General features: G+C 43.6%; 1 protein-coding gene across 3 annotated transcripts in view; it reads left to right on the forward strand.

Annotated features, from left to right (window-relative positions):
- Nucleotides 1–22,382, forward strand: part of LOC118311103 (growth factor receptor-bound protein 10-like) — a 44,913-nt gene that overhangs the window by 20,194 nt on the left and 2,337 nt on the right. The window contains exons 1-12 of one of the 3 annotated variants that reach the window (XM_035634665.2): nt 9,543–10,040; nt 11,405–11,561; nt 13,708–13,823; nt 15,247–15,321; nt 15,665–15,802; nt 16,010–16,120; nt 17,188–17,286; nt 17,485–17,562; nt 19,786–19,902; nt 20,890–20,956; nt 21,071–21,158; nt 21,603–21,696. In XM_035634665.2, the coding sequence (XP_035490558.1) occupies nt 9,996–10,040; nt 11,405–11,561; nt 13,708–13,823; nt 15,247–15,321; nt 15,665–15,802; nt 16,010–16,120; nt 17,188–17,286; nt 17,485–17,562; nt 19,786–19,902; nt 20,890–20,956; nt 21,071–21,158; nt 21,603–21,696 (1,185 nt within the window). In that variant the 5' untranslated portion in view covers nt 9,543–9,995. Of the gene's footprint in view, nt 1–9,542; nt 10,041–11,145; nt 11,219–11,404; nt 11,562–13,707; nt 13,824–15,246; nt 15,322–15,664; nt 15,803–16,009; nt 16,121–17,187; nt 17,287–17,484; nt 17,563–19,785; nt 19,903–20,889; nt 20,957–21,070; nt 21,159–21,602; nt 21,697–22,382 lie in introns of those variants that run through there. The other 2 variants (XM_035634667.2, XM_035634664.2) reach the window with 2 other exon arrangements.

Consider the following 22,382-nt stretch of genomic DNA (forward strand, 5'->3'; position numbering starts at 1 on the left):
TTTTTTATCAAGTCGCACCATCAAGTCCAGCCTCACAGAGCTGCTCGCATGGCTGTAGACTCTTTGTCTTGCTTCAAGATGTTGTGACTGAAAACATTGAGCTAGACCAGCCACAGTATTTACTGGGCTCTTTCAGTGGGTGCGTGTGGTAACATCATTTTCCTTAATTTGCTCTAATGCTTAAAATGACGCGGCTGGTCTTTGGGTGATTGGCTGAGACCGTCACTGATCGAATCCCTTGAGTTCAGCAAGACCGGTGGCAAACTGGTTATGATGTGGCCTTTAGGTCCAGTCATCAGTGATTCATGATCTGTTATATAATGTCGCATGCAAGCCAAAAATCCCAGTAAATATTGTGAAGGTGTTTGAGTACATATAGAAGAGAGTGGTTTAGATATGTAGTCTGAAGAGCATTGATGGCTTATGCAACAATGCAGACAAGATTCTCAGATGAGCAGTGCATTGGTCCACAGTCACTGGCATGGTTTTATCATAGGATATCTCTCCCTCCAGCTGTAGAGTTGGAATCTGAACATTCTTTACTAAGCTTCAGTCTTTTTTTCCCCCAAAGGGATACACGGCTTACTGTTTATTAAGAGACAGTAAAACTGTGTATGACATGACAGGTTTATGGCCTGCCTTGCCTCTGATAAGATGAACCGGCTTCTATAAATTCATAACAGGATGCTGCTTCTCCATAAGATATTTTTTATCCATACGATATAAGTTTGGGGGAATACATGTGTGATGGTAAATCTGGAGTCTTTAAAAGGTCTCTGCTAGGTTCTAAGGCCAAGCTAGTGCAGTAGTCTGTCTGTAATGAACGTTGAGCTCTTCCCATGCATGTTGTGGTAGTCACACACCAACGTTCAGTCATGTTACCCCGGCTTCCACGAGGATTTGGTCTGGTCCTCTCTGTCATCACTGGGCAAATGGGTTTGCTTTGGCATCATGACTGCAGCTGTAACACAACTCCAGCTTTTATTTGTGGCTAGAGATGAAGCATTACGAATGTCAGGAAGGGCACTGGAGCCCTGCTGGTTGAAGAGAACAGCTCTCAACCAAAGGCTCAAGCCCCCTGGGATGGCACGGATCCATTATGCTGAAGTAGATTTGAGCTAGTTACTGAAGCTTTCCAACCCTGGGTTCACTGCTTTGTTGCTGAGTTTGACCTCTAACCTCCCTGTGGAAGGAGGCAAGAGAAAATGGATGTGAAAAAGTCAGTTTCTCATGATTTGTTGCTCAGTGCATGGTCTTATTATATATATATAAAAGACGAGAAGAGTTAAAGGAGATTGTGGCCAAAGAGGGATCATTCTTCTTCTGTCAAAAGCCAAATCAACTTTGTGTTTTTCTTTTTTTGCCGTGCCAGGGGCAATGTTTGTCAGCTGGTCTACCACTTCGAAATACCTGAACAATTATCAAATGAAATTTGCCTTCAAATTTTGTACTCATGATTTGATGATTTTGGAGATCCCCCGACTTTTCGTCTAGCTCCATGCCATGAGATGGACATTTTTGTCTTTCAGTGAATTGTTTGAAGAACAATTGGATGGATTGCCCAGTGGTGATGAGAGTAACTTTGGTGGTCCCTCCTCTGAGTTTTATCTCGTGTCATCATCAGGTCAAATGTTTTAATTCTACAGTACTCTGACTTAGCTGTGTGCCAAAATACCACCAGAACAGAGACATCAGCCTCTGTTTTGTGCTTTATGCTAATTATACAATGCTTGCCTGCCATCACACCAAACAAAAGTAGTGAACATATTGTACACTATACCCAGTAAAGAGCATGTTACCATTTAGCTCAAAGCACTTCTATGTGTCTGTGTGGCTTTGTGTGACTGTAGACTCTTGTTTATTTTAGATTATTTGATGTCTAATACACGCCTGGAGCTAATGTTGTGATGGTATCTTCAAATCTTTTCATTTTGCATTCTCCTTGCTAGATATGACTGGATGCTTTGTTGATGTTGAACTGTCAGGCCTGGCTTGGTCTGATGGTAACTAAATCCACCTACAAGCTCTCTCTGTTTGTTTTCTTGTTTTGTTTTGTTTTGTACCAGCGCTCTGGGTTCATGAAAAGCGCTTTAAAAATTAAATATATTATATTATATATTACAAGCATTTCAGCTCACCAATGCTAACATGTTATATTATTGTTTCTTTAATCTGTGCAAAAAATCACAACTTGCTGCGTAATGATGTGCTGGACTCTTTTTTTTTTTTTTAATAGTGGACTGTCATCACAGCACTTTCTGTATGTGTGTGTGTGTGTGTGCGTGTGTTTTTGTGTGTGTGTGTGTGTGTGTGTATTAGACATACCGAACTTCACACTAACCAAGATTGTCCTTCACTTTCTCTAAGTAAACTCCTTCTGGTTGTTTTGCTCTGATGATATACCACTGTCATCATACTATACATTATATAGTATAATAATTCTGAAAAAGTCTTTAAGAAGGGTCTGTGCTTAGTTTTTGGATGATGGTCCTACATACATTTTAATGTAATTCAGTGTTATGAAATATCAATAGTTCATTAGAAATTTGACTTTATATCTCAGCTGCCGTTTAAATATGAATTTTCAGGTGATTGCCCTGTAGCAAAATAAGACATGATGTTATATATCCTGCAGCAGTGTCTTAAAAACGAACTTAATACTAAAGCTTTGAGCACTCTAGGTTTAGGACTCCCACCCTGCCCCCCCCCCTCCTCCCTCCCTCCTATCTATGGTCAGCTGATGTACTTTTGCACGCAATGGTCTGCTGACCCACTGCAATCAGATCAGGTACATGTACGTGTGTGTGTGTGTGTGTGTGTGTGTGTGTGTGTGTGTGTGTGTGTGCGCGCGTCAGTGTGTTATGAAGACTTACAGGACTTTTGAATTCCTGCCACGCAGTAAATGTTTAACACGTCTACGGCAATGTGATGACGCAACTTTGTAATTTTTCAGTGAAGATTTGCTTGTTTGACACAACAACGGCAGCAGTAACGTTCACAGCAGCAAAGTCACTACGTACACTCACTATCTCGTGAGTAACTAATCTCAAATGCCAGTAAAATAAAATAAAAGATATTCCTGACAAACACAGGGAAGTTAAGAAAGAATGAAGAACACAGACATCAGTCAGTGTAATTTCTTCTTCCGCAGTTCTCCTCCCTTTGCATCTTCTGTGATTCACTGCCTGCAGGTATTTCTGACAGAGACAACGGCGGGCTGCTGTCTCAGCCTGTAGCTAAGGCCCTGTTCAGACCTGGCATTGATGATTGTCTTGGGTGGACAGTCCGTCAATTCACACCTGTCATCATGTTAGACCACTTTTGATCAGATGTCAATTCACTGCTCCGTATGCTACGTAACACATAGATCATTTCTGTTTGCATTGTTGAAGAGAGGCGTGCAAGCTATGCAGCAGGCATTCATTTTGTTGAGGATTTGGGGCTGGAGAGCGCTGTTGCCTGCTCACACAAAATAGATAAAAGATTACGCGGACTACGACCGCATGACTTCATTTAATAAAATCTATGGGTGATTTTTAGGGAGAGATTCCTCGATGTGACCGCTTCGTACCCATCAAGTAGGTCTCTGTCCGTGTACACGCGTGTGTGGGACAGTGCGGTGTCAGTGTTGGGTCGTTGGAAGGTGGGGAGGTGAGACACTCAGTGAGGCTTTGTGGTGGCGCTCCAGAGAGGTGAAATTGAGTTTGGCCTGTCTGCAGAGCTAATCAGCTCTGTCTGGCTTGAAACCCGACCACTCACAGACATGAAAGAGGACTGATACTGTAATAGACCAGGGTGGGAAGTCACCAGCAACCAGCGTTCAAATGCTGAAATTAGATACGGGTGTGTTAGTCTACTGTAGCAGCCTCTGCCAGACAGCCAGCTATCATTTGGAGATTTGCAGCAGCTGGTATTATATTTACTCCAGGATAATGTACGAATTATACGAATACAAATATGAAAACTACATTATAATTGTCGACATTTCCCTTTGGTTTCACCATAAGATACATCATTAAAACTACAAAATACAGTACACAACATACATTATATCACATAAATCTAATTGGATGACTAATCGGAATTGACGGACTACCTCATCATTTGTGAGAAAGAGCTGAGTTATCAGGTGGCAAAAGGAAAGCTGTCAATGGAGAATATCCTTCAACAAATGATTCATCAGAATAAAAATAAATCAGTGAACACAAAAAGTAACTCCAGAAAATTAGCTCCAGACACTTTACGGAGTTTGTCGCTGGAACATCCACTGGAACATTCGCTGGAATGTTCACTCGTTGTGAAGCTTCCGGAGATTTTTTTTTTCGGGCCATATTCTCACATGGGCTCACTCTGACATCTACCGAAAATGTTACTAGGGGGCAAGCAGGAAAAGTTCCGGAAAATGTCCGGAGAGACATTTGCAGACATTTGCTCACTCTCACCTACAACCCCTCCGCACAAATCAGAGGGAAATGTCAGGACGTCAGTGCGTGTGAAAGCAGCTCCAGAAAGCATTTAAATGGGACCAGGAGACAATCCCCCACCTGTGTTAACAAACTAAACAGGGACAATACTCGACCAAGTCTCGATCATTTTCTGAAAACAAGCCAAAAGAGAATCTGAGCCTTAGGAAAGTAATTCAATCTTTGAGTGTAACTGGGAGTGAAAACGTGGAGGCAGTAGAGTTGTCCCTCCGAGAAACAAAGCCGATTGCAAATACTTGGATGCCAACGCCTCTGGGGAAGATTTGATTTTACCTGCCGCCATAGAAATGGTTGGAGTGATGATTGACGAGCAAGCAGCTAAAGATTTTCAGTTTTTCAGTACGATATCACCGTAAAAGGTACCATATTGATGATGTGACCAAAGATGTGTTGAAGCAGCTAGTGAGCAGAATAAGGGAAAGCAGTTTGTACGCCCTCCAGAATGATGAGTCGACAGACATTGCGAGCTTGCCAAATTGGCTTGCTTTTGTCGTATATGAATATGATAGAAATACAGGAAGATCCTCTGATTTGCAAACGTTTACCGTCACAATGCTGCAGTGGAAACCATTTTTGAAACACTAAATAAATGTGTTGTTTCCTGTTAAATAGAAAGGGCAGAGGGTGTGGGAGTAAGCACTGACGGAGCTCGGGCCGTGGTGGCTGTGAGAGGGGTTTAGAGACTTGGCTTCGCTGGTTACAGCTGTCTACTGCAGTATCCACAGTGATGCACTGGCCACGAAGACGATGCCTGCAGACAGAAAGACGGTTTTGAATAAGCCAGTGAGAACAGTACACTTCACCAAAAGTCGTCCACCACTATCTTCTTCTGCACACTGAAGCCCGCTTGCTTTCACATTCGTACTGTAAGGAGCTCACTCAACTTTTCAAACTGCTTGACGGAGTCAAGACTTTTTTCGCCGATGCCCAGTTTAAATTGTCAGTCAGTGACTTTGAGTTATAAAGTCATGAGAGTTTTGCCAGAGTTGGAAGCGCTCCCGTCATCTCAATCGTTTGGTGTAAGGTGGTGATCCGAGCTGTTTGAGGTTTGTCTTTGTTCCGTCTTGACGTTCCGATAAAATCAACCGTGTTTGATATTATCGTACGTTTTTAGTCTTCGCTCACGCAGATGGTGACGTGAACATTGTCTACTACCAATTGGTGAGCTCTTTCCAGAACCAAACAGGAAGCAGAAAAGCGTGTAGGGGTCGGGGAATACATGCTGCAACAACGCATGGAGACTTCGGTGAAGCCTCGAATGCTGCGGTTTCGAAACTACCTGGTTGCGCGAACGGGGACAGCGCAGAGGACAGAGCAACCCGGTAGTTTCGAAACTGCGGCGTTCGAGACGTCCACGGGAGTCTCCATGCGATGGTGCAGCATGTATTCCCGTCGACTCCACATTCTGCTCCGTCTTCTCCTTTTCTTGTTGGCTTATATTTTCTGTACAAACCATTGCACATCACTAGGACATCTAGTGGCTAAAAGCTGCTGTTTCTTCTCCAATGTTTGACAATCTCTCTTCCTGTAAACTTCCACCAGGAGCATGGTGGGAAATAATCTAGAAACTTGTTGCAGTCTTGTTAATAGTGACCCTGCGATTAAAAACTCTGTGACTAATGACAAATTGTCTTTAAATATGAGAGGGTGTCAGACTGACGTCTTTTAAAAGCCTTTTCAGTGTCTTCTCAAAGTCGTCTAGCGTATGGGAGGCATAAGTTGCCATATTTGTCATGGACATTTCTAGCTACTTACATGCACTCAATCTATGCCTAAAAGAAAAAAGCTGTGACAGTCAGATAGAATGCACAATGAGGAAGTTTGTGATGTGGGAAAGAAGAGTGGTACAGAACAACAAGTCCTTTGACAATCTGTGTGAACATCTCAACAAAGTGGCGAGGCAGATCCTGACTTGCGTGGCAAGTGCGATCAGAGAGCACCTGCAAGCCCTGAGGAAGCATCTCCTGGAATACATCCCTTTGCTCAACGTGCAACATTGCAGGATACAGAATACGTTTGCCCCCCATAAAGAGGATGTGTCAGTTCCTGAGAGCAGCTCAGCCTTTGGATGACGCATTTTGACATACTGCTTTGACACTGACCTTCTCACAGAAGCGCTTGGACCATTTATTGATGGATGCGTCCTCCCAATACACTGATCTGTCTAACAAGGCATTGTTGTTGTTGTTGTTGATGATGATGTATCTGATTCCTTTTGCTTCTTCTTCTGTGTGTGAATCTGCACTTTCTGTAGTTGAGGCTTTTAAGGCAAAGTACAGGAGTAGACTACTGGGCCTGAGCTCCGCCCAAAGCGGATGTCCATTTCTGCCAGACATCTAAACTTTGACAGCTGCTATGCAGCAACATCACATTTCTCATTAGGTGAGTTGAATGCAACGTAACATTGCCCAACATGTGATCAATATCCAGTGTATTGAGATAAAATGTTTGCAGCCGGTCCTCACAGAGGCAGAAGTAAATCTTGTTTAGTGACAGACTGTTATAACTGCATCACAATGCAGGTGCTGAAAGTGTCATGTCGATATTAAGTTTGAACCTTTAATACATTTCATATAGTTTAAGCATTTTATTATCTAGTGTCATAAAGACCATTCGCTATTTGCACTTAATGTGATGCTCCATTAACTGTGTTGTGTATGTGGATAGATTGTTAGTAGTCCCAGTAGTTCACACAAGATGTTCTATTACATAATCAGGAAAAAAAACTACCTTTTTACTCTTTTGTTTAGTGATCTATAACACTAAAGCTGCTGGAAGTTGATCAACAGTGGTACAAAGATTAGATAGATAGATTTAGAGTGTTTTGGATTCTTTCAGCTCAAAAGTTGGTATTTACTATAAGGCCTGTCACTGTATTGTTTTTTTGAGCCAATTTCTCGACCACAATGGTCAAGAAATGATAAAAGCATTCCAGAAGTTGTTAGTTCCAGACCGTTCGTAACTTGAGCATATGAAAAAAAGGTCTTATCCAGAACTACCCTCCTCTTCCTCCTCCAGTCTGAATGAATCAAGATTTCTTTTACAATCTGTGGGTCGAGTTACTGGGGAAGGGATCTGCTCTGGCTTAAAACAACACGATCACTGTGTGTGTGTGTGTGTGTGTGTGTGTGTGTGTGTGTGTGTGTGTGTGTGTGTGTGTGTGTGTGTGTGTGTGTGTGTGTGTGTGTGTGTGTGTGTGTGTGTGTGTGTGTGTGTGTGTGTGAGAGTGAGAGTGACTGGGAGTGTGTGCGTGTGTGTGAGAGTGACTGGGAGTGTGTGCGTGGGAGTGTGTGTGTGTTAGCGTATAGCCTGATAGGTTTAGGGGCCAATAAACCTCTTGGTCAAGTGGGCCTGACCCTGGTGCAGATTATTGTGTTTGACCTCTGACCCTATACAAACTCTGTTCGTGTGTGTGTGTGTGTGTGTGTGTGTGTGTGTGTGTGTGTGTGTGTGTGTGTGTGTGTGTGTGTGTGTGTGTGTGTGTGTGTGTGTGTGTGTGTGTGTGTGTGTGTGTGTGTGTGTGTGTGTGTGTGTGTGTGTTTATATAAAAACATTATAGATATGGTGTCTGTCCATGACCCTTCAATCCAATATGCTACAGCTGTGAATGTGTGTGTGTGTGTGTGTGGACTGTACTTTTCCACCACTCACCCTCCTCTGGTGGAGAGAAAGAGAGGGAAGTAGGGGAGGGGAAAACGTTGGGGGGGAGAAACAAGTCAAGGTGAGGTTGAATTTAATCACGTAAAGATAAAACTTAGTAAAGGCATGGATGTTTGTGTTTTTTCTACTTAGTTGTTCGAAAGTTAACCAATAAGTACATGAACACATGGAAAAATGAACAGAAGCAAACAAAGAAAGAAGAAAAAAATAGCCTCCGTGTGACGCACAATGTAAGCTTGATGTCTCTCGCTATGTCCACCCTTTCTTTCACATGTGCTCATCACATACCAGTACATGCATTATTCTTACACACACACACGCGCACACACACTGTAAGTACATACACTCAGTGAGAGCCAGTGTTACACAGCTCCCCAGAAAAAAAGTTGGGCAGTAATGTAAAAAAACAAAAAACAGCTGGAGCTGATTGTCAGAGTTTACATTTTGTCTTCCTCTCTTGTGTGTGTGTGTGTGTGTGTGTGTGTGTGTGTGTGTGTGTGTGTGTGTGTGTGTGTGTGTGTGTGTGTGTGTGTGTGTGTGTGTGTGTGTGTGTGTGTGTGTGTGTGTGTGTGTGTGTGTGTGTGTGTGTGTGTGTGTGTGTGTGTGTGTGTGTGTGTGTGTGTGTGAGAGCACATTGTATTAGGGGCCAGCTGGGTTGGCCTGCACGCTACACATGAGCCTGATTATGACTCAGTATTGCATTACTGACATTCCTCCATAGCTCTCTCTCTTTTCTCTTTCTCTATTCCCCCCTCCTTTTCATTTATCTCCCTCTCTCTCTCTCTCCCTCTCTCTCTACACCTCCCGAGGCTGGGCAGATTTGCTGAGCAACCACCTCCCCCCAAATACCTACCTCCTCCTTCCCTCCCTCCCTCCCTCCATCCCTCCCTACCCCTCCCTTGACCCCCTCAGCAAAGAACCAAACGCCCGACACGTGATCCACACGGCTTCAGATCGAATCACCGCACCATTTTCCCATTTTGTGAAGACTTGTGACTGCCTCCTTTGCAAACCTTCGCAGCCATCAGTGTGCGTTACACATGTTGCTCTGGTCCTTACACTCTCTCATAGTATTTCACATACAGCTGAGGAGGAGGAGGAAGAGGAAGAGGAGGATAAGAGGGGAGGGAGGGAGGGGTAGAAATTGAAACCGTCAAGCAGCTCAAAGAAAATGTCAGTTGATGCATGAGAATAAGGTGTGTGTGTGTGTGTGTGTGTGTGTGAGATTGGCTTAGTGGTTTGAGCTTGTTCTTTCTATCAATGTGTCTGTGTGTGTGTGTGTGTGGGGGGGGGGGGGGGTAGTTGTGGGCGTGTTTTAGGGAGAACGACTGTTACTTTTGGTGTGCCGTCATCAGTAAAAGGAGTTGACAGTGGATTTTTTTGAGGGGATGAGGGGATTTGAGCACAGCCTGGAAGATAAGGGTGTAGAGTACGTGACAGGTAGCAGCTCACCGTTTAAAAATCCCACACTGGGTTAATCCAGTGTGAGGAGGAGGAGGAGGAGGAGGAGAGGTGGGGGGAGGAGCGGTGGCTCAACCACTCCTCGCAGCTCAGCCTTTATGCTGCCTGGCAAAAGGAAGAAGGGGCAGGCTGTCTCTCTTTCGCTCTGTCTCTCTTTCACTCCCGTCCTTCCTCTGTCACTTCCTCCCTCCTCCCCCCTCTTCCCTCTTACCTCTCTTGCATTCTCCTTGCCGATCTGTCCCTCCCTCTCTCTCTCTCTCTCTCTCTCTCTTTCTGACTTCCTTTTCCTCCCTTCTCTCCCCTCCGTCCCTCCGTCCCTCCGTCCCTCCCTCCCTCTCCCTCTCCCTCTCTCTGTCTCACTGTGTCACTGGAGAGCGTCTCAGTGTGAAAATGCCATCCTGCTCTCCAGACTGTTGCCTCTTTCAGGCTGTGGAGGTAAGAGACTTGTGTGTATGTATATTTGTTTCTTTTCTGTGTTAGTGTGTGGGTGTGTGTGTGTGTGTGGTGGTTTCCAGTTTGCAACAATGTGAGGACCCTTGCATTTTCCCCCTTGATGTTTAAAAAACTTTTCTCAAACAAAGCTCATGCGCCATGAATTTACTTTTTTTTTTTATGGGGGCGTGTGCGAAGAAGAGAAGAGGGAGTCTTTCGGCTTTGCAAGGGTAGAGAGCGATGTTAGGTTGTTTCTGGTTCCATTCAGAGTCTCTCTCTTTGGGTTGCCGCCGCTGGTGCTCCTGGTGTTTTGTGCCATGTCTAGGCCGCTGTTGTTTTAGCTTTTTCACTGTTTTTTGTGTTTCCACTTCTCTGTGCCATTGTTTGACTTCATTTTCCATTCCCATCCTTCCAGGTCCTTGCCAAGCACCAGCTCCGTGTCTTGTATTTTATTTTTCAACAGTTCTCCCTCTGTGGTTTTGTGTAAAGTGCGGAGCAGCAGAAAGTACATGGCTGTGTGAGAATATACCCACAAACGTACATGCGCGTACATATTCTCTCTGTGAATATAATCGGAGGCTTCTTTGTGGTCTGCGGGCACTTTTCCGGTGTTCATTTTCTCATATTCATGTGTGTGTGTTTGTGTGTCATACTGCGTGCGAGAGCAGCTCACTGTGGTGTTAGTGAAACAGCTCATACAGTGGTGTGAAGCAGCTTGTCTGTGGTCATCTGTGTAGCAACACACTGCGAGAAGGCAAAATCATGCCCGTTTTGGGCACTTGGCTGAAATGGTTCAAAATGGCGCAACAATGGAAGTTACTCCGGCTCTGAACTGCACCCGCTGTCTGTTCCTAGTGGTGATATTTTTAGAGTCACTACAGCTACAACGGGTGTAAATCCACCATGTTTCATTTCACTATCCAAGTGTGAATATGTGGTTCTTCTACCTTTCCTGACTGATTATTCTTGCACGTGACATTGTGGGTTGTCTGCAAGCAGGTTTACATGCGTATTGGTGGATGTGCGTGTGAGTAAGTTTGGTTGAGAGTACAGAGGCCAGTCGACCTTTCCGGACGTAATCATTACTTTTTTTTTTTTTTTTTTGAAGCGCTTCTGATTTTTTAGTAACACGCGAAGAGGACTTTTTAAGAGTGGACTTGACAAAGCACCTGGTTATGGAGGTAAATGTAACCCTAGATGTGCACCATTCTTCGTTTCCTCTGCTGATTCAAATTCCTGAAAGCAACCCAGGATATGTCAGGCCTGCTCATTGTTACGAGGCCCTTTTTTCTCCCAGCCAATTCAAAAGATGACTTCTGCTACTCTTATGCACATTTTACCATCATTATTCTCATACGTGTCTTCAGATAGTGAAGGTGTGGAGCGAGGATGGGGCCGGTAAAGTGGTGGAGATTCCAGCACACATGACGGCCAGGGACATCTGTCAGCTCCTGGTCTACAAGAGCCACTGTGTGGACGACAACGCCTGGACGCTGGTGGAGCACCACCCCATCCTCGGCCTTGGTAACCGTGTGTGTGTTGGTGTGTGAATGTGCATCCAGGTGTGACATGATGTCGCAGCTTATGAAAAGGTTAGACAGCGTTATAACTTCCAGTCAGGCCAAATCTGTCACACTATTAATTATATTTTCCACAAAGAGCACTTATTTTTAGCCCTAAAAAAGCAAACGTGATTTTAGGCCACAGACTGTGATACAGACCACAAAAATATGTCTTGAGGGTTTATATCTGTCTTGAGGAAGTCTAGAGAAGCCATTCTGCAACAAGATGGGTAAAATTAGTGGGTGGGTTTTCCTTCCAATAGATCCCAGGTTGTTTGGCTGTACTGGGTTGTTAGGATTGTCTTTAGAAGCCTCTTTTCTGCAGGTGTGTTTCTTGCAACTGTGTGTCTATACCCCCTTTTGTACGTCTCTGCATGGGTGGGGATACTCTCTGGTGTGTACCCTCAGTGTGTATGTTCATTTAAGCATGGAGCAAGTGCTTCTATACTTCTTTGGGAGGGAGGTGTGCTGGTCATAGGATTAATTATTTTCCATATTCTGCTCACATGCCTGTTCCCTCCCGAATAATTCACTCATGGGGTTAAAAAAAAGGAAGAAAGAAAAATTCCTGTGCTCTGCTTATTTACTTTTGCCCTGTCTCCTATTGAAGCTTTATTTCTCTCTATGGGTCTGTCTTTATCCTCTGTGAGGCTTTCCTACAGCTGAGTTGTATTTTTAGAGTCAAAGGATAACTTTGTGTTTTGCTGCTTGATCTGCGTTTCTGGAAAAAAAATGCAGTGGAGAGATGGAATGTGAGGTGAGCAGAGGGAGGGAGGGAAAAGGACGGAGAGGGAGAGATGAAGGGAGAGAGAAAGAGAAACAGGGAGGAGAGAGGGAGGGAGGGAGGGATGGAGGGAGGGGGGAGTGGAGAGGTCTGGACTAAAGCGTCATACCAGAGCTGCAAGGAACCAATCGTGGGTCTGCGTCGGACGAGCCCCTAGTCCTTCTAGCCAATCAATCTTTCTTTAACCCTCCACAGGAAATTCCCCTGTTTGCAGCCAGCACGCAGACACACACACACGCCCCAGACATTTCCTCCACTAAAATACAGAGAGAATACTTTTAGCAAAAACAGTGTCTACAGTTTCTCCAAAATGTGTGCATGTGTGTATGTGTGTGTGTGAGAAAGTGTGCCCCTGTGTGTATGGGCGTGTTTTCGCCTTAGGAAAGTAAGCGTTCATTTGGAAGGGAGAATTAGTGCTAAATCCTGCTTGCTATCATTTTGTGTCTGTGTGTGTGTGTGTGTGTGTGTCTGGAACATCCTGTCATAATCAATGTCTAATCGGCCTCACTGAGATTATATGCCCTCAATTTCAAGAAAGAGTGGAACACACACACACACACACACACACACACACACACACACGCACACACAGAAATTAACTGGGACTCTGTGGTGCGCAGTAAGCAGGATAGGTCTGTGTGAGATCTCAATGTGTGGTTGTGTGTTTGTCTCTGTAGCTTGTACTCTCAGCCATCAGCTTTTATACCCCCCCCCCAACAGAAGTTAGTCATAGCTTAGGTTCTGCTAATTTTTAATTATCATACAACATGTCTGCATGTAAGGCATGCACTGCTACTGCAGTCTTTGCAATTTGCTTGTTGAAAAAAGTAAAAGATGAATCCTTTCAAAGTCATATCAAAACTGATTCTCACTGGGATTTCATGTTCCGGCATATCAAAAAGTTGTTGTTTCATCCTTCCAGAGGACACTATTCATAACAGTTTACAGTAAACAAGGTTCCTTGCTGACAGGGACATTACAGAATATGCTTCCAGTATTAGAAATAGAAGAGAGACATGATGAGATAGAGAGAAAAAGTATGCCAAAAAAACAGTAGATCGGCCAGAGCCCCTCAGATTATTTGAAAAAAAAGATCAAACTAAATTGTACAGTGTAAATCATATGTTTTTCCCAACCCAATTTCAACCATTTTTTACATTATATACAAATAAATAATGTTCTAAATAAAAGAAATCATGTACCCTGAAGCTATATATATATATATATATATATATATATATATAAATCAACAACTACATTTCCATGACTCCATCCCTGAGGACAACTCAGAGGTGACTAACAGTCTGTCTGTGTCCACATACAGAGAGGTGTCTGGAGGACCACGAGCTGGTGGTTCAGGTTCAAGCCTCCATGAGCAGCGACAGTAAATTCCTCTTCAGGAAGAACTATGCCAAATATGAATTCTTCAGGAACCCCCTGGTGAGTCTCTCTGTCATCCCCCTGACGTGACCTTTGTGTGACTGCATTGGTTTACAGCGCACATGCACACATACACACACACACACACACCCGCACACACACACACACACACACACACACACACACCCGCACGCACACACACACACACATGCACACACACACACACACACACACACACACACACACACACACACACACAGTCAGACTCACACTCACACACTTAATTGGTCAGACATTCAGTCAAACACCAAAGTATTGGACAAATAAAGATTTTTGACCCGATGAGGCCACTTGAAGCCTGGATCACCAGTGATGACAGAAGGGGTCACGATTGCCGAATACCACAGCAATTCTGCCGTCTAAGGTTTTCGCTCAATATAACAAATATCAACTTCTTTATTGCGCTAGTTCAACGGCAGGGGATCACCACCAAAGTTTGCAGGATTCAGCCTCTGGGGAACGTCTGTCCAACATTCGACAGCTGTCTGTCCAGAAGCTGTTCAATGTAAATCAACACTGCCGTCCCTAACAGAGAACTGGAAGCCAGCGAAAAGTACTGAAAGTTGAATCAAGCTTCATACAGTAGTTGTGTAGTATACGGATACATTCTGCAGCTTATGAATCTTTTATCCCTTTTCAAGACTGAGTGAATGATTGTTCATAGTTAGTTAGAGCCCAGTATTGTCCCAGTCTGACTTTGTACACAATGCTCTCTTTGTGCCATCTTTGGGCCCTTGTGTGGTTTGCCCTTTTCTGTCTTTCCGCTGCTCATTCTATTTTCATATTAATTTTTGAGTCTTTGTGAGCTAAAATATATATAAAACAAGAAAAAATGCAAAGCTGTTCATCATCTTAAGGACACAAACCTGCCTCTGACAGCCAGCGAGTCAGAGTAAAGTCCAGCTTGCGTGGCATCTTTTGCTGATGTGGACTCAGCGTGGGGCTCTGCTGTTATGTGCTGGCTGGGTATAGGGTGACATTATTGCCACGGAGATTTAGGTGTGTGTCAGAGCCAGCAGGTGACCTCAGCTCTGTGGTAATGAGCACAGTAAAACACCAGAGTGCTGGCCGCGGCCTGTCAATCACGCTAAGAGTAGCGCTGCTGGCTAAAGGGGATTACATCAGTGGGTGAGATCATACTGCATCCACTCCCAGGCTAGAGTGCCCTCTCTCTCCCCCACCACTTTGCTGCTGAGTCCTTGTACTCATCTGACACACACACACACACACACACACACACACACACACACTGAAAGAAAGATGTATTCTGCCTAGAGAAACACTACCCCACTCTGCCTATGCACAAGTGTTTTCTGGTGCCCTTCTCCCTCTCTCTCTCTCTCTCTGTCTCTCTTTCTCCTTTTCTCTCTCTCTTTTCTTTCCCTCTCGCTCATTGTCGGTCTCCGTGTGTTTTTCCATCTAGAACTTTTTTCCTGAGCAGATGGTGGCTTGGTGTCAGGAGTCTGACGGCTCAATCCCTCAGTCACAACTCTTACAGGTGAGACAATGACTAAGTGAAAAGACACACGCACGCACACACACACACACACACACCTCTAATAGCCCACGTGCGGAGACTTGATTCATTACCTAGCCCCTTAGTCTGGTCCAAAAATACACATGCACACACACACTGCACGAGAAATCTGCTAACTGCATTCACCCCTTGTTGTTTCTGCCAGGTTTTAAGGAACATAGAAAAAAGAACGTACCTCATAATTCCATTATTGTTTTTAAAAATGTATTTTACATCATGAATGTATGGTTTAAGGGGACAAACAACGAAACATGTCCGTGTTACATTCAGTTCGTATGATGCTGTTGAGTTTTTTTTTTCCCAGAACTTTCTGAACTCCAGCAGTTGTCCAGAGATCCAGGGCTATCTGCACATGAAGGAGCCTGGACGCAGGTCCTGGAAGAAGCTCTACATGTTCCTGCGACGCTCGGGCCTCTACTATTCTACTAAAGGAACATCCAAGGTGATCAGTTACTGCTGTGTTGATTCTGAAACTAGTCACGTTTTCTTTGCTTTATGTTTGAATTAAGGAAGTGCTGATTTGTCATCTATAAGGAAAAAAAGGAACTTCTAATTTTGCCTTTTTGCCTAAAATATCATTTTCTTCATGTTGTTACCTTGGCCTTTTCCATCCCCCATCCATCTCTGCCCCCCTTCCCCGACTGAACAGGAGCCCCGGCATCTGCAGCTGCTGTCAGATCTGGAAGACAGCAACATCTTCACCATCATCACGGGCAGAAAACTCCACAATGCCCCCACAGACTACCAGTTCTGCATCAAGGTAATACACAAACACACACACACGTGTGTGTGTTTGTGTGTGTGTGTGTGTGTGTGTGTGTGTGTGTGTGTGTGTGTCAGAGGTCATAATGGTAAAACCGCCCAGCGGGGTTCATACACACACTCAGCACAGTGTGTCACACTCCAGGAGTTATCTGTGGTGGTCACCTGCTGATCTGGGATAAGCCCAGTGGGATAAGCCAGGATGGTACAGGGGATCTGGCCCGCCTAACACCCTCACCTCTAAGTTACACACACACACACACACACACACACATGCATGCGTGTGCACGCGCGCGCATGGCGGCGACAACCATGCCTGATTGGGTACAGGATTTTACTTTGCTACTGGGGGTGACTGTATTGTTGCCATGGTGACATTAATTGATTTATCAGTAGGGGTTGCTTTTAAGGAGCAGTGTGTCTAATGTCCTTGTTGCTGGCGGAGGAGCAGGGACAAAGTCTGAGCTGTAATGTCATACAATAATGCATACAATAAATATTAGGGAATGTGATAATATTTCAAAATTCAATAATTCATTAGCTCTGAACAGTGAACTTTCATAGACATCGTCTGCTACCCGAGAAAGTAAGCAAGCATAAAGTTTTGTGTGTTATTTAATTTCACTGAATTGGTTGTATATCATGTTAAAGCAGTAGCTGTCCTGCAGAGCTGGCCCTTTGAAGTGAGGCCGTGTAACGTTTCAAAGAAGAAATTCTTCCTTTAATTGATGAAAATTTGAATTAACAAACAATAAAACACACTTTTCTTTGATTTATTACTCATTCACTTGGTTGGTACGACCAGGAGAATATGGCGGCTACTGTAAGCTAACGTTAGCTAACTTTAGAGCAACAACTTTGTGGTTCTTCTCTACCTGTGCTGCTGTTTACTTTATTATAGTTTTACCATTATTCCAGGTGCAAATCTGTATTACAAAATATAACAGTGGTCACACTGTGGCTGAGAGGTCTTGCCTGTTGAGAACCGAAATGCAAAAACGACAACAGAGACCGTATACATGTTTGCAACGTCTGTCTCATCAATGTAATGTCCCTATTTTACAGCCCAGCAAAGGGAGGAGTGACTGCAAGGAGCTGAAGATGCTGTGTGCGGAGGACGAACAGAGCAGGACCTGCTGGATGACTGCCTTCAGACTGCTCAAAGTACTTTCTTGACTTATACGCCATGTTATTGCAGTTAAACCCAAGCCAATGAGGCAAACTACTCTACAGGTCACAGGCATTTGGAAAATGCTACCAATTGGCATCCGACCTAGTAGTTACTTCATAAATTCACTGTTGCTGAAGTGTCAGCACTTGGACGCATGGGTTAATGCTGTCTCTTCTCTCCTGCCTTCACAGTATGGGATAGTGCTGTATCAGAGCTACAACATCCCCCAGCAGAGGAAGGCTAACCTCCTGCCTTTCTCGGCGCCTGTGGTGAGGATCTGCTCTCTGACATCACTCTCTTACAACCCCGCTCTAATGCCCTCACTAGACCAAGACCAATCCAGATCGATCCATTAATTAGCTGATGGTGAATTGGAAACCAGTTCTCTATGCGACCACCTTGTTCCTCCTTCTTCCTAAGAGGAAAGACACAATCATAATCATGGTTGCGTTTTAGCATGAGAAGGATTTGGGAAAAAAGCGGAAATGAATTTCTGTTGAAATGATCATTGATGCTGTTGACCTCTTGTGAATGAGTTGAAAGAGGTCCTCCAGTGAAAGGCTTATGGTCAAGATTCAGGTCAGGCTGCTCATTTACACAAACAGCAGTCTATAACAAAAGTACATCCGACACATAACATCTTATCCAGGAGTTATTTACAAAGGTGAGCATTTACATAATGCTCGGACACACGTACTGTGTGTAAAAGAATGCACACGCAGCAAACAGAAACCCACATATTAGTATGCTGTGTTACATTTAGACTTATCACCTCACACCATGAGGTGTGGATACAAGTCTCATAAGCTCCTTTGGAATTAAGATAAGTGACAGATCTCCAGAATCCATAAGCACAGCTTGAACATTTTGAAGATTAGACTTTTGGAGGGGGTTTTGTTTAAGTACTCTTGGTCATGTAAGTGTACCCCACTGTAGAACAAAATGGTATCGAAAATCATCATACCTGAAATAACTTAAGGAGGGCTGCAAATAATGATTATTTTACTATCAAATTAATCTGAAATTGATTTGATTTATTGTTCAGTCTATAATATCAAAGAAAATTTTGAAAAACTGTCCAATATGATGTCTTTGATTGTCCAAAACCCAAATATTTTCAATTTATTTCTCAGTTTGATAAATTCTAATGTTGGAGAAACTTGAACCAGAGAATGTTTGGAGTTTTTGTTTGATAAATAGCTTGATAATTGTTGACTAATTTAGCACTAAATGCCATTTCTATAACTTTCAGATTATGAGGAAAATCTAGACAAGCTGCAGCATCCCCTTAGCTCCTGATTCTATTGAATCAATACCAAGAAATTCCAGATTTGAAATAAAATCTGCATAGTTGCTTTTATGTAAAAACAATAAATGTTTAAAATATTTGGGACATTCTATTACGAAGAGTAAACAATATGTAGTTGATATATGTGTAATTTGGCCAATATCAGGGCCAACATCTACCGTAATTTCCGGACTATAAGGCGCACCGGAGTTTAAGCCGCAGCAGCTAAAGTTAATGATTTGTACATCAATAAGCCGCACTGGACTATAAGCCGCAGGTGTTTTAATGGTTAATTACCATATGTAAGAGTTCGTGCACAGAGGGGATTGTCGGGAAAGAGATGGCTGAGATCAACAGGCTCAGGGTGGCTTCGTCAGCCACTCTCCTCTCTCCTTCGTTGTCGCTCTCAAAACCAACGAACTCCTCTTCGTCACTGTCGGAATCGAACCGCCTCTGAAGGGCCTCAGCTGAGCCTGTGGCGGCGTCCTCCCCTTCACCACGCAGCAGTCCAGCCTTTCGGAACCCGTTGGTGATCGTGGATGTTTTGACACTCCTCCACGCCATCAGGATCCACTTGCAAACTTGAGCGAAAGTTGTTTTTCGCTGCTTTAACCGTGGACCGCGGACCGGTCATAGAGCCCATAGAGTTAAAGTTGGTGGACTGTAACCTGTTAGATTTAGGAGGTCCCCTAGTGGCCGTTAGCTGTAAAAATCCATAGATTAGCCGCACCGTTATGTAAGGCGCAGGGTCGAAAAATGGGGGGAAAAGGCGCGGCTTATAGTCCGAAAATTACGGTAACTTCAAACAGGCCAAATTTCAAGCATCCAGATTTTTTATGTTATCAAGTTTATATGAGTTTTCTCATAAATCTTTTGGCCAGGTGATATTGGAGCCACTTGCTTGAATTTATTTTCAGCTGAGAGAGGGGTCTGAGTCATTCATTTAAAAAAAACCTTGAATAATTAGAGACAGAAAGCCAGGAGAAGCTTGTGCTTTTTCCTCAGAATGGCATTCTGTGGAAGTGTAGAAGTGGGTCTGTGTGCAGACAGGATTTGTCATGCCCCAGTGAGTGTGTCTGGCTTGTTTGACCTTCGACCCTTGTCTACCCCCACTCCCCTTCACCCAATTACTTGTGTACCCCTCCCCCTACTCCCCACCTACCACCCTTCCCCTCCCCTCCCACCCTGCCACGTCTTCTAACAGCGGAGTGTGTCTGAGAACTCCTTGGTCGCCATGGACTTCTCCGGAAGGACCGGCCGAGTCATCGAAAACCCTGTCGAGGCCCAGAGTGCCGCCCTGGAGGAGGGACAGACCTGGAGGGTAAGGAGGAGGTGGATGAAGCTCGGAGTCGGACTGTGGGATGAGTAGATCTTCAGGAAATGGCTCAGAGTTCAGATTGCGAACATGGATAGTTTTAAGCTCCAAATTTGTCATGATGAACCGAAGATATTAGTTACCTACAGGTTTCTATTGGCTTTCATATCATTTGTTTCGGTGAAGGAACCAGGTTACACTATTGTTACCATGTTTTTTGTCCTGATGTCGAAAAATGACAAGAAAATGGAGGATTTTTACCACACAGGACATTACAAACATCTTTGATCAATAGCTTTTTGCAGTTTGATTCATTCAAATTCAATTTTAGTTGTATAGCGCCAAATCTCAACATACATCGTCTCAAGGCCACTTTACATAGTGAGGTTGAGACCTCACAATGTTACAGAGAAAACCCCAACAGTTCCCACAATGAGCAGCACTCGGCGCATGTGGATGAACAACGGATTTGGATCCTGCAGTTCTGGAGTCAGATATTTCCTGCACTAAGGGAGAGAGAAAACACAAGAGTTAATGACAAGTAATGTTCATACATAAATACATACATACACATACATGGGGGCATTCATTACCTAGGACTTGATGTTATGATTGCTGAAGTCGAAGAGGCTCACCCTGGTTAGGGTTTGGGTTAGTTTATTATATTAAATTTAACGTTTTTCATGGAAAGAATGTGTATAAGCTGTCTTCCATTTTGAACTCGTTTGTCTTTCCCCTCCAGCACTTTTCTTTGTAGATTTAAATGAGCAGCAGCTCCACTTATCTGTTGCTGAGATCACAGCTCGTAGAGCCAGAGCAGAACACAGCTGCCCCCTTCAAACTCTAACCGTGCTGTAATAACACAAATCGAACCCAGCGATACAGAAAACAGGAGTCGCTGTGTCTTTGTTCAAAGGGGAGCGATGGTCTAAAGCCTGTCTGTTTTCAAACAATGTTATTTTATGGTAAATGTTGTTCAATTCTTCCTCGTAGAAACGGAGCCAGCGTATGAATGTCCTGGGCAGTCCCAGCCCCCTGCACCCTTCCTCCCTGAGCACAGGTACTCTCCCTCAGACACACAGCACACTGATCTCACAGACCCAGAAAACACCACAAAGACCATTCAACTTTATTGGACTGGTCGATGTATAATGGTTATGAGTTTGTCTTTCAGTGATCCATAGGACACAGGTTTGGTTCCATGGTCGCATCATGAGAGAGGAAGCCCACAAAATGATCATACAACAAGGCCAAGTAGACGGGTAAGAACAACAATATGCAGCATGGTAAAATGTTTTCGTGCCTGATTTTTAATTGTTGTTTAGTATGATGTTAACTCTGGTTAAATGTTTTTCATGTCTATTGCAATTGAAAACCTCTGGAAATACTAGAAAGTGGAGATTATTTTGTATAACTATATGACGTAGAAATGAGATAAATAAAGACATAACTGCTGTCAAGAAAAAAAGCTTACTTGTATAAAATGTGGGCCTAAATTTGCCTTCTCGGCTTGTCAGCGGCAGACTTTACCCCACTCAGCGGATTAATATAAGGTTCACAATTGCACAGCAGCATATCTTCAGGCATTTGAAATGACACAGTCAGTGAAATGGAGTTCAGTTGTGTCATATATAATATTTCCTACTTTGATCATCATACTTTTCGCCAGTTAAATTGAAACATTTCTCACTCATGTTCTGTGTCAGGTTGTTCCTGTTGCGGGACAGTCAGAGTAATCCCAAAGCGTTCGTGCTCACCTTGTGCCACCACCAGAAGATCAAGCACTTCCAGATCCTACCGGTCAGTCACACTGCTACAGCAAATGTTTCGTGCCAACTGGCCTAATTTACTGGAGCAAGGCACAGAGTGGCAGATCACTGCACTTGTCTTTTAAAAAGCAAATATATTTTGATTTAAATTTAAATTAGATTTTTGTTCAAATTAGCCATTGCAAGATTAACGGCCTATCCTACTTCCTAAACTACAGTCATGTCCTCAAAATCCATATGAATCGCAAAGGTTTTCACACAGTAATTTTCCAAGGCATACCATTCTTTTTGTTTTTGGATTTTGAAAAAGGTTTTTCATTCCTTCCCGGCAGCCATCTGTTTGTATTTATTTGGACACAGTGCAGATATCAACTTGTATGATGTTTTAAACTAAGGAACAGTTCACCATGACTACAACAAACACCTGTTGAGATATCTGCTTGATATGACATTTCTTATACTGTGAAGATTATGATTGGGTAAATTAGAGGTGACATATTATGCAAAAATCTAATTTTCAGTGTTTGTGCACATAACTGTTGGTATCTATAGAGCCTGCCAGCCCATAAACTGTGAAAAATTACCACCCTATGTTTTTTTGTGAGCGGGCCAAACCCTACAGCCTGGCTCTTAACAACTGGTTCAGTTTTCTCGCCCACTGTGATGTCACAGTTAGACTATTTTGGGGTAACCTCGTCTGCAATCTGAGAAATCTTC

The sequence above is a fragment of the Scophthalmus maximus genome, chromosome 5 (genome assembly GCF_022379125.1).
Source record: "Scophthalmus maximus strain ysfricsl-2021 chromosome 5, ASM2237912v1, whole genome shotgun sequence".
NCBI classification, from domain to species: domain Eukaryota; kingdom Metazoa; phylum Chordata; class Actinopteri; order Pleuronectiformes; family Scophthalmidae; genus Scophthalmus; species Scophthalmus maximus.